Source organism: Eptatretus burgeri, chromosome 15 (assembly GCF_056783735.1).
Source record: "Eptatretus burgeri isolate ZD-2024b chromosome 15, Ebu_testis_v1, whole genome shotgun sequence".
Taxonomy (NCBI): Eukaryota; Metazoa; Chordata; class Myxini; order Myxiniformes; family Myxinidae; genus Eptatretus; species Eptatretus burgeri.
This window is the reverse complement of record NC_140975.1, coordinates 21,893,897-21,908,294: the sequence shown is the minus strand read 5'-3', so window position 1 is coordinate 21,908,294 and position 14,398 is coordinate 21,893,897. Positions and strand designations below refer to the sequence as shown.

General features: G+C 42.7%; 1 protein-coding gene across 3 annotated transcripts in view; it reads right to left on the bottom strand.

Annotated features, from left to right (window-relative positions):
- Positions 1–2,418: 2,418 nt before the first annotated feature.
- Positions 2,419–14,398, bottom strand: part of DTD1 (D-aminoacyl-tRNA deacylase 1) — a 72,970-nt gene continuing 60,990 nt past the window's right edge. For 2 of the 3 annotated variants that reach the window (XM_085856058.1, XM_085856055.1), the window contains exon 5: positions 2,419–3,044. In XM_085856058.1, the coding sequence (XP_085712184.1) occupies positions 2,976–3,044 (69 nt within the window). In that variant the 3' untranslated portion in view covers positions 2,419–2,975. Of the gene's footprint in view, positions 3,045–6,821; positions 7,617–14,398 lie in introns of those variants that run through there. The other variant, XM_085856057.1, reaches the window with a different exon arrangement.

Genomic DNA, 14,398 nt, shown 5'->3' with positions numbered 1-14,398 from the left:
CTTCCACAAGCCTCATCTATGTATACATAAGGATAACAAAATAATAACTTTGTAACTGAACATACCCCTGCAAGTGTTTTGGTGTGTTCCATTACCAATCAGCTTGCAGAGCATTCACCAAGTGGCTTAAGCACTCAAGCAAGCACTCCAACAAAACGGTTCATAAGGAATGGCTGGCTTGGCAAACGACAACAAGCTGATTGGTAATGGACCACCTTAACATGGCATTTTTTTGCCAAGGGGGGAAAAAAGGCAATAATAAATGGGAATTCCTCCAGATTTTTTTGCAGTCGAATCTAAAGCAACATCAGCTGAGTGAGTGCGAAAACAACAAGGAGTCCTCTTTTTTTTGGCGGTTTTGGGCCGAAATATATTTTGTGCCCAGGGCCCCCAAAAATATTTATCTACCTCTGCTGTCACCCTGGCGTTTCACAGGCAGGTCACTGCATCAATGTGTGCACCGTCCATCCGATGGATGTCAAGATCTGCGTCCTGCGTGCTCGCAATAGTTGTTGGACATTCAAGATCCCACGGTGTCTTTCATTGAAGAGTGGGAGAATTAAAGGAAACCCTTTGAGCAAATTCCAAATGCATGTCACAATACATGATCGAGCAATGAGGATACAAACAAGATATATAATTGACAAACCTGCATATGACCGAGGCTGAAAACCTAGACAACTAGAACGGCACTCAGTAGAGCGCTTACTCCGCCAGGCTGAACAATTTACGTTTTGTATCTCACTGATGGGCCGGATTTGGATCCGGACCTGAACTAAAATCAAAGTGGCTTGTTCTCGACACCTAACCAACTCATCCACCAAGTTTGGTCATAACTTGTCCATAACTTTTTGAGATATCGCACTATACATTGGTTTTCGCCCTATTACTCAATTGTGAAGAATCACTTAAAAATTCTCATATCTGGATTCAGATCTTCACCAGAATTGAATCAATTCGTCCTTGTCACACACCAAACCTGGCCACCAAGTTTCGTCCGAATATGTTAACAACTTTTTGAGATATCCTGTTTACAGACAAACAAACAAACAGACAGACAGACAGGAGTGAAAACATAACCTCCATCCATCTTTGGTGGCGGAGCTAATTAGCCGTCAAAGGTGACCAAACTGCATTGTGAGACCGGTAAGAAGAAACGAGAGAGAGAGAGAGAGAGAGAGAGAGAGAGAGAGAGAGAGAGAGAGAGAGAGAGAGAGAGAAGAGGGAGAGGGTGGAGAAGAGAGGGGGAGGGAGAGGGGGGAGAAGAGAGGGGGGGAGAAGAAAGACAAAATTAGAGATTTGATGCAATTCGAAAATCGAGAGCACAGTGAGTATGTCTTAACGTCACTTTTAAACTGATCAAATATTTATTAAAAACAAAGGTGTGAATATGTCACCTTATGAACCATAATCTTTCAGAATATAAGGGCACATCGTTTGTTTTATAGATTACATGACTAAGTTATTATTTTAACAGAATGGTTCGAACATGAATGGGTGCTTCAGGCAGCCATGTGAAACAGTGTTCCGGAATGGAATAAACATTTAAAAAAAGAGAGTCTTGTCTCGCAGGCCAATTGGCTTGACTCATCTTCATGAACTATTTTCCATGATAGACAATTTCATTGAGAATAACACAAAAGCCGGATCAGTTGAGTACCGGACCTATGGACCCAATGCCAGTTCCCACCTGATATGGGATGTTTTGCAAAACACCACAGGTAGTGGTACTGTACTCACCATGGGAAATGAAAATCCAGGCATACAATGTCATTAATAAGGGTTCAAAAGTAACTGATGACCATCCTCCTAGTTTGTGAAAGTGGAAAAAGTCTAATATCTGGTGGAAAAAATAAAAAGCTGGGAATTCATTAAAATAATTATTTACAAACCGAAATGATATGAGAAAGCAAACAAAAGCAGTTTATAAACTTACACAAAAGAGAGAAACATTAGACATGATTCACATACAAACCAGTGACTGAGGGTTCTAATGTAGGCAACAGTGGGCAAATCGTTTGTGGGCATGCAGGATGGCTGAGGGTACTGGAGGTATGCAAAGTGTACTCGCCTTTAAGCTCTCTCTCTCTCTCTCTCACCTGGGCTTAAATCCTGACCCAGGTAACCATCATCCTGGTGATTCGTATGCAGGGCGATGGATCGATGTGTGCGCCGTCCCTTAGTTGGACATTACGCCAGAGGACCTGTCTGTCAGGCCTGGAGGCATTGATGGATATTAAAGATCTATCGGTGTTTTTCAGGAAGAACAGGTGAGTTATCCTTGGCACCGTGGAACAAATTACAAATTCCTGCAAAAAAAATCACCTTCAGGCGAATGTCAGGCCTGGCCATCCGGTTCATGAAAGATTTTCTCCGGCCGACCCCCGTCGGTGGGAATAATCAGGGCCGAGGAGGTAGTAATAGTGAGCAAATCGTTTATTGATGTATTAGTTAGAAGGCTGTAAGTGCATCAGTTGAGAAAAGAGATTGGCTGAGATTTTGAGACAGGAAATTGATGACATCCAAAAATGACCAATTATTTACAGAAAAACATTCAAAATTTGCAAATCCATCATTTTATCCAGAAATCCACAATATATTATAGTATATAAGAATCATCAATTCATCAAAGCAGTGTGTCATCGAGGAGCGCAGTGAAGTTGGTTAAAAAGAAGAAGAAAAAAGGATCAAGTCGTCACAGTGATCAACCTGTCACCAAACAACTACCGCCAACAATGTACTTAAGACGTCACACCTTTGCTGCTCTGGCTTAACATCACGGGGCAATGCTGGAGGAAAGAACATGCAGGACGACGAAACAGTGTCCAGAGAGCTGCTGCTGCATGATGGTCTCCAAGAGGACGAGGCTAACAAGATGTTAAAGTGCAAGAGTTTCCAATTGGAGGTTTTTTCCCACCGAGTCACTCTGTCACAGAATGCCGGGAATCCATTTCTTTGGGTGATTTTCTATCTCGTTATGCCAGACGGCCTGGGTTTGAGGTTTCCTTTGGGCGCCTCTGAAGCTGTTTGTCCAATTGGGCCACCTGTGGGTGGGCAGAAAGGGTGACAAATAGGCTGAGTTTTATGAAAACTTGATGCTGGAGAATGTGTCAGATGAATTGATTTGGAAGACCGCAGGGCCATTCAGTAAAAATATCAGACGTTTTTGGCGTGAGGAGCAGCATAATCACCGGCATATCAAACCGTAAAACGTAACAAAAGAAGGCATTTAAACAAAGGAGCATGATGCAAAAAAATGAAAAGTACTCATGTCATTCAAAATAGCTGGAGAGAAAAGCCCGCCCAGTGCCATGTATACCCCATCCGTGGACAAGACACCGCGACAATCACCGTAACAGAGTCGCCACCGCCACAGAAGACACAAATTCAGTGTGCAGTATTGGTTGGCACAAATCAAATCTATTTCATAAACGTTGAAAATAACACGACTTTAAAAATGAAACGCTTCGACCTTCAATGAAGTACAAATGTACTCGAATGGCAGTAAACAGTGCAAGTGTTCGAATGAAAGCCTGGATTCGCTTCAAATCTCCGAGATGAGTCAGAAAGACGAGTCTGGAGATGATGCACAAATGGCCATGCAGCAAATGCGATCACACAACCTCTCCGGCACTTGTCCAGGCAAGTTTATATTTATTATTTTCATCAGTCATTGTGCATCGCGAGTTCCTCCAATATGAGAATCCACATCCATTTGATGAATGTCCGCGTTCTGCCTATTTTGGAGTCCATGCGGAGAGGAAAGCCACAAGACTCTTCACAACGAACCAAACTCAATGGATGTAAACCTCGAGGCGGCACCCAAAACCACAATGTGGACAAACTGTATTCAGCTGTGCAAACATGATACATAAAGGGAATCGAAAAAGCTCGAGGCATGTTTTTCAACTTTTTTTTGTTTTGTTTTGTGATGTTAGAAACGATGCGAGAGGCGCTTTCAAAAATGATGTTGTGGAGTAACACGATATTTTTTCCAGTTATTTTGGTTGGACGTACGAGTTCGGTTTTGCAGTGTTATTAAAAGTCAGTGTTTACTAGTCTTCAAATGCGAAATGCTTTTGAAATTCTCAATATGACTGTAAATTAAGCATTAAAATAAACTTACGAAGTAATTATGAGAGAAACAAGTCTGAAGACGACGATGGTTCACGAGCGGTATTTGACGATGTAGATTGTTTCAGAAGTCAAGGATGAGACAATGTGATAATGTTTGACCAAGTTATAAAAATGATCAACATAATGTGTTACGAGTGACAGGTTATTCGCTGAAAAATGTCAAAAACCCGGTTTCGTTCAACAACTTTCAAAATTTGATCTTTGCATAACCTTTAAAGGTCACAAAACAATGTTGTAGACATTAAAATAAGGAAACAGGATACGTGCTATAGCTTAATGGAGTTAGTTCGTCGAAGAAGGTCGAAAACCCGGTTCGATTCCCACAACTGAAAATTTGACCTTTGTGGCCTTTAAAAGGTCAAAGGTCAAGGATTATGACCTTTGGTGCAAAACTTCCTCTGCAACATTCCAGGAACAATATAACATCACATAGGCTATATGGCATTTCACACTCCTCGGATTATCCATACTTTGATGAAATCAGTGTAAAAACAAACTTGAAGGGGGTGCCACAGGCAAGGTGTTCAAGATAGAGCAAAATGGTTTCAAGACTTAAGGTGGGGAATGACCTCAAGATTATGCATAAAAAATATTGTCATCCTAGCTCTCAAAGTTTGGGCGGTCATATGATTTTTGTCAAAATTCGCAATTTTCTAGGTTTTTGACCTTGTGACCTTGACCTTGGGACGAAAATGAAAAATCGGACAACGACAAGTTTTAGATAATTCATTTTGCTATTTAAATACCAAAGAACCCATTCCATTCAGTCAATTCCCGAGGAGAAGATAGATTTTTAATCTGACTACCCCCTAAAAATGGCTATTTTTTGCACCTACAATGGGCGTAGCCACGCCCTCATCCAGGAAAACACAACTAGACATTGATATCGAACACATAACCAAGTTTCATCAAGATCGGATCAAAGTCCACGGAGTTATGCTCTGGACAGCATACAGACAAGCCGGACACACAGACACACAGACAAGCCGGAAGGTGGACATGGGTAGTCGCCAACCCAATAGAACCTGACGCGATGGTCCCGTTCGATCGGGAATGACCTGAGGATTAAGCACAAGAAAATTCATGATTCTAGCTTCAAGGGTTAATGCTGCAGATTGTTTTTTCGTTAAAATACCCCCACATTTAGAGGTTTTTCGGCCATTGCTAGGCAACGGAGGGGTCCATAGCAACGGTTCTTTCTCACACATAACTAGGACATACCATGAACCTACTATACCAGTTTCATGTATATCTGACTCATAGTCTTAGTCTAGAAGCCAAAATCTGTAGCTAGCCTAGAAAATAGGTTCGCTGCTGATTTCATGTTAGAATGGTGCAACTGGTGTTTTTGAAGAGTCTAGGCATGACCAAGTCTAGTTCCACTTGTTGCCAAGTCTGCATCTGAATATTATGGCCGCCATGACAGTAATCAAAATGGCCGCCATCAGATTTAGTCTTTTTCTTACTGCAAATTGTACGAGCCAGAAATTTGTCATGATTGTGAAATACTATGTAATCTGACACGAGGAACACTATTTTGTGCTTTATTTTTGTACTGGATCACAACTTTTCACATAATTGACAACTTAAAGACGAAATTGAAAATGCACATACGAGCAACAAATGTGAAAAAGAAAATGTTTAGCACTATTGATGGAGATGGGTTTACAGTCAGTCAAAGGTTATTTCAACAGCTGTCAGATTCTTTCTAACACAAAATTACGTTGCTTTGCAGAAGAGAAAAGTGTTGTGAGAACACCCAAGTACAATTTTCAGAGCTATTGATCGGCTTGTACACTGAACGGGCTCCTACAAAGGGCTTTGCATCCACATGCTTTCGTGCAAGGCAGTCCATTCCGTGTACATTTGCACCATCGAGTTGAGCATGACCCACGGCATTTGCATGTCGTCAGTTCTACACAGTAAGCAGTAATAGGCTGTGCAGTCATGAGTCGCGGCTGAAATGTCTCGTTGCCATCTTTGACGACCTGTTCCCACCCACAGTTCTCAGGTGCAGGTAGATGTGGTTCAGATTCCAAGGCTCTTCTCCACACAAAAGTCTGGTAGTGCGCTCACTTGATGTGTAGAATCAGAGCATCGCAAGTTGGAGGCAGATTCTCAATAGCTTTGGTCAGACTGAGAAACAGATCACATCAGAAACAGCCCAGGTGTTTGGGGGTCAGTTTTTTGCCTCCTGAAGCCACATGAATAATGTCTTGGCAGATGCTCAGAACTTTGTTCTTGGTATCTGTCTCATCCGCTTCTTCATTGTCCATCTTGTCAGTGCTGTCACCACCACAAAGAAGCTTTACAAGCATGTACAGGGTTTCAGGTACAATTCGCTCTGCATTTTCTGTGTTCAGTCCACTGATAATGCTATGCCCTGGAGAGTGTTTTACGTCACTGTAAATCTTTATGCCCACTCTGAAGATCCAGCTAAGGATTTCGTTCTCATGATGAGGCAGACTGCACTGGGCCAATTCATCTTCTTCAGAACTTTCACCTTCTTCAGATAAATCATTCACGGCGGTTCTCATGGCAAACTTTGTCACAGTTGAGGACGCAACTATGAGGGGTTTGTGACATCCAATGGCTGCACGAATGTCACCTTGTCACTACCAAAGTGAACCTCCACTTTCTGCTTGAAATTGTAGCTTTTGTAGGCTCCAGCCTCAATTCCAAAATCATTCAATAACAGCATGCTGTAGTGTTCCCAGATGTTTTTCAGGGTAAACACATGTCCCTTCTGCAGCTCTTTCTCAAGCTGGTTCATCACATTTCTGAAACAGATGCTTTCAGGAGACTGGTTTTTCTCTCCACTCTCCTTTTTATACTTTCTGCGAAAAGAAACATAACACTTGAGGTGATATTTACCTTCAGCTGCCATCAAGTCTAAAACACCTGCAAACCTGTGACGCATGGTGGGGTCAAATTGGGCCAAACTAAGCATCCTGGATGATGTGTGATCAAATTCAACATTTGTCAGGACACCAGCTTTTCCAGGAATGTCAGTCTGGCAGAAAGTGCATTTTGACCAATCCATAGCGCTGTGCGCGGATCTTAGTGACTTTGGGACATGGTATTTCTCTGAGGAACCTGATGTTGTGGGTATCTCTTCTGCGTAAGTCACAGATTGTGGCTGAATCCTTGACTTCAGTCTGTCTATTTTTTGTGCGTGAGTAAAGTCACTATAGCAGAATTTGTGCCATTGAATCTTTTCGACGTGCTCCGGTACAGAATATTTTCTGATTCTTGAGAATGAGTCAACATATTTAGCGTCATTATATTTCTCTCTTTCTTTGCAACATTCAGCTACAGTTTTCACACCAACGATTGTAGTCTTTCGAAGTGGCGTTGACTTGCTAGTTTTTGAACTGTCCTGGCAAATAAAGCATTTATTCCAGTCTACATGCTCTTCTTCTTCTCGATCCCTTGAACCCCCTGTGAGAAATCTTGCGGCTTTCATTTTTCAGTTAGTCCTGGGTAACAGAAAAACACACAGTTATGTAGTTTAGGTTCATTTTATAGCAAAGTTGTAAAATTCATTGATTGTGGTTTGTATAATCAGACATTCTAATTCGAGCCTGAACATTTCTTTAAAAATAATATAGTGAAAAACAAGTCATATTATTTTTAGAAAATGGATGGAGCAATGTTTTTTTCTATACTCCCATCAGCTCAGGCATGCTCAAAAACATGGAAATCGACCCTAATTTTGTAATTTCATGTCAATTTGTGGCTGAAATATGACGAAAAGTGTATTTAATGGCGACCATTTTGTAAACTGTCATGGCGGCCATACTATCCATATCCAGAGTTGGCAACAAGTTGATTCACGTTTCTGTGTGTCTGGACAGTCAATTTACACCTGTTGCACTATTCTAACACGGAATCAGCAGGGTCGTACACTATTCTGCATTGGGCCTCCTGACTATCTCTGAGATATAACGAACTTCGTTTTTTTATTGTTTTCGAACAGGGTTCATTCAAAGGCTATCTTCTCCGACAGTTTTCATCGGATCCGGCTGGAAATATTTGACAATATGGCTGAATGTACTGCCCACAGTCGCTCATCGCCCGATTTTTGATTTTCGAAAAAATTAATTTTTTATGATTTTTTCAAAAATTTCAAAGTTCCGTTGCTAGGCAATGGTGGTGTCCATAGCAACGGTTCTCATTTGCACACAACTCGGTCATGGTATGAACCTACCAACCAAGTTTCATCGAAATCGCCATTGTATTAACTGAAATCGCCATTTTAAATACTGATGATAAGGGTAGAACAAATCTCAAAAAAAATTTTTTTTTTTTTAATTTTTTTTTCCGACTAGATCGACTACCCAACATATCGAATATAGTGGTCACTCTGGCTGGTGCTCGTGAACCAATTGAAACGTTCTGTACAAATAAGATACTTGCAAGAGTCTAACGTTACCATTCATAGCTTCTTGTCAGGAAGATAGCCTGGTGTTGGCTTCGTGGTTAGGGTGGCGGCTTGGAATCCTAGGGTCCTGAGTTCAAGCCCTGTTGGCCGCTGAATTAAAATACACCAGGAGGTTGACTCAGCCTGTCATCCTTCCGAGGTCGGCAAAATGAGTACCAGTATACTGGTAAGGGGGACACTGCATCAGCGGCATCGCCGCATCCCAACCAATGATGCAACCAGCAGCCACAGGGAGAGAGAGAGACAGACAGACAGACAGGAAGGACGATAACCGAGTGTCATTCAAGATGCTATTTTCTTCCAAAGTACTTCAAAAGGAAAAGCAAACATTATTTAATGGATGTTTCATGGACAAAACACACCAAGCCTTAGAGACAGACAATTTAAGTTCGGATTAAGCAGCCAAGTTTAGATATCAGGGTGTAAGGGATTGATATAAACCAAAACATTTGAAAAAGAACATGTGAGTATTGCAGACAGGTCTCCGGTCGGTGGTCTGTCTTCTCCTACCTCCTTTGTTGTCTTGCAACTTCTGCTCTTTCTGTACTCTGCCCCCTCCCTCCCCCCAAGTTTTTGTTGGGCACACGGCCTGCTAATAACCCTCCCCCCCCCCCATATTCTGATTAAACTCCCAAAATCACTACTCACTTCCACTCATTCCTTCCTCTTTTTTTTTCCCAACCTGTGTAATAATCTTCCACATCCACATTCTCAATTTTTCCCTCCAGGTCTTCAAGACAGCCGTTCACCACCATCTCAGATCATCCCCCATCCAAAACCATGATCATTTGTATGCCCCTCCCCAAGTCCACCTCCTTCCGTGTTTACGGTTTTTCCTTACATTTCTGTGAGTGAGAGCTTGTGGATGTATCCATCTTGTTCACCCCATGTAGCCTTGTCTTCCCCTCATTCTTCCTCACATCCCTCTATTTTGTTCCTCAACCCTGCTGTTGGTGTGTTCCCCCTCTCTTTCTTCTGTTATTTTCGTTATGTCCTGATCCATGCTGTGTTCTAGCTCCTCCACGAGCCTCGACATTGTATACAAAAGAAGCATAGTAGTTTCGCATAATTATAATGCCAAGGTTGAGCGAGTGCAGAATTTGACGAGTGGAGATATGACCGCACCTGAAAATCCCATCTTATACCCTCACCTGTTACTAAATGCACAAAAAGAAGTTGATAATAAATAATGGTTGGAGATGACATTTCCAGCTGGCATGTAGTCATAACGATCACTCATCAAACAGTCACTTACCCTTGACAGAACAATTATGATAAACAACCATCCTGTACACAAGGTAAAGAAGCTGAGAATGAAAACTAGTTGCTAAAGGAATTATCCCAACCAATTCCCAGGGGCTAAAGTGCAATTTCCGAGAGCATATCCTTGGGATCAGCTTCTCACCACGAGGACAATTCACTGGAGCTATAACCAAGTTGCCTTGCACGGCATGGCATGTGTGGTGCGGGCACGCAAGCAAGACAGCCCTTGATAAGACCTCGTCCGGATGCAGGTGGTTCGATCTCAAAGCTGTCAGAGCTTGTGGGTGAGAAGGCTGGAAGACTGGTGATAAGAATAGCATGATGTATACGTTATGTACGATCAGTCTTTCCCAAAGTAACAAGAAGGGAAAAATTAACGATCCGCTAAGTCAGCATCAAATATAGTGCAAGGGATAATGCATGGATTAATGCAAAATTTGCCTTTGTTAAAGTCGACAGATGACTTTTCACCATTATCAATATACTGTCATCATTATAAAGCAGGATGAATGTTAACACCAGGAAAGAGAAAAGCAGACATATTAAGAAAAATCTGTTGCGGCATTGGCTGCTCTTTTTATCAATGTTTGTTGCCTTCTAACAATCGATTAACCCAATGAGATGAGTATCAAAAGCAAAAACTTTACGTACGTCAAATATGGAGGCATTTCAAAGCTCCCAACCCTGGCATTCTTTTCTGTTTCAAGCTGTACTGTTTTGACTCCATTATCTGCCCCTTTCCTCCCCCCCCAACCCCACCACCAGTAGTTCTTCTATCTCACATCCCCTCCTATCTCACCTTTTTTGTCAAATGTCCTTTTTGTTTCTAATTACCCCTCTTCCCCACACCTTTGTGTAAGTAACCTGCAGACAGTCCACAAGTCAAACTCAATACTAGTTTGAAATGTAAATCTGAAAATGCTTGAAGGATTATAAGAAAACGTCAATGAAAAAAAAAATACCCACAATGACTTATTGGGTACACAGCGAAGGGACAAATGCACACGTCAACTAGAGAGTTCATAGGACATTTTCCTGTGTGCAGTCGTGAGAAAATGGATCTGGAAGGGTCTTTCCAACTCTTGCTTTGCATTTCTGAGCACAATATATATATATATATATATATATATATATATATATATATATATATATATATATATATATATATATATATATATTTCCTATTAGCCGCTATTTTATCTGAATTTCGACATTGCCCAACATTTTGTCGACATTTTATCTGAATGTACAAGCGGCAAATTGAATTTGTCGACATGGCGTAAAATGTTGTCAAAATACTACAGAACCTTTTGCAAGTGACATGAAGGCGATTTGTGTTCTACTGTGTCCAGGTATATAATTCAATTTAAATAAAATAATGGTTTTAGAGACTGTCGAAAAAAAGAAACGAACTTTTCTCCTGAAGTTTAATGCCGTTGGTGCAGCATCTTTCACACAACATTATTTAACACGTTAAATTAGTTATTTGTGCCTGTTGTTTGTGTCGTTTATAACATCCCTAAAAACAGTAAGTTCCTGTTTTGTTTTTTTCAATGATTTTGAATTTTGTTTGACTGTCAGACAGGCGAGATTCCGAGATTCCCTGCTCTGGATGAGATTTCATACAATTTGCCAAATTCAGAGCCAAAGTACTGTGAAACTGCAGGTTTGTATTCCCATTCATGTTCTAATGTTCAAAATATAAAATTCAATTGAAATTAAGTTTGGTAGTTCCTCGATCATAGACTCATGTTGGTAGATAAACCGACAGAGCGACAGACAGACAAAGCAAACCGATTGCTTAACCCCGCTTTTTGTTTTGTGCGTGGGGTCAAAAAGGGACATGTACGATGACGGTTCAAAGTTCATGCCAACTTCTTACAGTGGAAGAGGCAAAAATTATAGTTCAATGCTAAAATGTACAACATAAATGATAGTGCCTGCAGGAAGTGACAACGCAGGAAATTGTACAGGAAGTGACAACATTTCTTCGTGAAAATGTTGCAATAAAACAATGTTGTAATATTGTAATAATGTTGTTGTAATAAAATGTAATAATGTTGTAATAAAGCAACATTGTTGTTAAAACAACAACATGTAATAAAATGTTGTAATAAAACAATAAAAACTAAAAAAAAATATGGGAAAATGTTGAAAATAAAACAAAGATGGCAGGCAATCGTCACATATACCTTGGAATGCAGGTTTTTTTTAAAGTTTCTTGCAAAGGGGAAGATGAAACGAAATGAAATTCAAAGGGAGACTGTTTACACAATTTGATGATGCACGTCTTTTATTCAGTTGCATGTTTAAATGGTGCTGTGATTTAAAACAAGCTTCAATGAGCTAAGATCCTCGTCCTCTTAATGATGACGTCATAAAAACGAATATGACGTCATTGTGATGTATCAGGTTTGCGATAAATTATCCGTGCTAATGTCCGGCTTGATTCCCACAAACAAAATTCAAACAGCTTGCTTAGTTTCGGAGATAATGGTATAGGCGATTTCCATTAGCGGCGATATTATGACGTCAACTTTTTTTCTCGGAAGAATTGCCAAAATCGGAGATGGTTACTGCCTGTGCGTGGGCTTTCTACATTTACATGGCAAGTTTCACGAAGATCCCATGAAAACTCTGGGTTGTGAAACAAAAAATGTCAAAAAAGAGGAATGACGTCATAAAAAATTGATACAACGTCATAATGATGTATCATATGTGCGGTAATTCATCTCTGATAATGCCCTGTTAGATTCCCGCAAACAGAATTCAAAAAGCTTGCCTAGTTTCAGAGATAATTTTATTAGGCGATTTCCATTAGCGGAGATATTTTGATGTCATAACCTTTTTTTCTCGGAGGAATTTTCAAAATCGGAGATGGTTACTGTCTGCACAGGGTATTTTTACATATTGTTGCGAATTCGCGCCCGCCGGCGTGCGAACGGCCACGTGACTCGAATCGCGGCACGTCGCCCACCGGACGGACAATTCTGTCGTGACCCTCCGGGAACTTTCGCCCGCAGCCAGTCACGGGTGGGCCTTTCGACCTCACCACAATCGTGCCAATCGGCCACCCGCGTAGGAGAGGGTTGTTCGCTAAACTCGACCTACCTAAGTACCCACGCGGATGGTAGACCGGGCGATCATACCTCGCCGCAGGCCGACTCCGGACACGAACCGCTTAAGCGGTCCGTTCCGTGCTATCGGGATAACCGAGCGGTGTTATCGTCGGCATCGACGGTTCCGATTAATTATCGGGCGTTTTAAGCCCACTACGAACGAACCCTTTACGTGAAGCAAGACGGAGATTCAATTAAAGAAAAGACGAAGCGAAATGGGAAAACAGTTCAACATACTGCACATTTATTCCACGGCACACTGAGAGCACACATATACAGCCAAACAGAATGCACATTTATCAAATGCAACAAAAGAAACAATGACGCAGAGATACTACCGAATACACGTACACACAGCAGCACTTATACGGGTTTACCCACAGACGGCGCCGACACACATTTACTCAAAAGCAAAGGAAAGAAGCCACCCTCATAGGCTAGGGGGCAGACAGGCCCATAGGCCAATGTGTGCGCGGGACCTGAAGGAGCGGTCAGGTCCACGAGACCGGGGGGGGGGTCCTACCCGCGTCCTCGTGACGAGCCGCAAATGTGGCTGCGCGGCGGTGCCCCTACTTCGTGCTCCTTCGCGGGTTTCGTTGGCACCGCTTGGAGTGGGGTGGGAACGGGGCCCCCTTTTTGCACTATCTCAGCGCGGGGGGAAAGGGGGTGGAATTGATGCCCTGGGGGAAGGAGAATGGTTGGCTGGCTTGGGTCCCGAGACGAGCGATCCCACCGCGACCTCGTCGCCGACCGCCGTCTTCCCTGCCTCGGGCCCGAGCTCCTTGGACTCTTCGCCCAATTCTCCTCAGCCGACTGCAGAAAACCACCTTGACGCCTTCGCCTCCCAACTCCACTCCGCTCTCCAACCCGACTTGACTGCCTCGCAACAACTCCAACCAAAAACTAACTCTCTGCGCAACAACTCCTCTCATTCGCCTCACGCTCGCCGTTTTATAGGCCGGCAGGAGAAAACAATATGCAAATTTCCGGATCAGGATCTCCTCGAGGGCGGAGCCACGCTCGCCGATTGGACGGAGGAAAAGGGGCGTGAATCTCCCCTGATCCTAGAATCTCGATTCCAGACAGACGCGCCTGGAGGCGGGGCCAAGCCGCCCCGCGCTTGCTGATTGGACGGATCAGAAGTGGGCGTGTAGCATTCCTGATCCAAATTCTCCTCGGAAAGGCCGCTATTTGCACTCGCGGCTCGGCGCGTATCTTGTACGAGCCCAGGACAGCCCGACGCTCGGTGCTCACAGGTGGTGCGGGAATGGCCGTAGAAGGAGAGAGGTGAAGGTGGTGGAGGGTTTCCGGCGGTGGCCGATGGCCATGGTGCCGTTTGGAATGGCGGTGATGCGATGTTTGCGGGAGCGAGTTGTGAAGGTAAAGGTCATGGCTGTTGGCATTGTTGTTGTTGTCTGACGGTTGGATCGTGGTT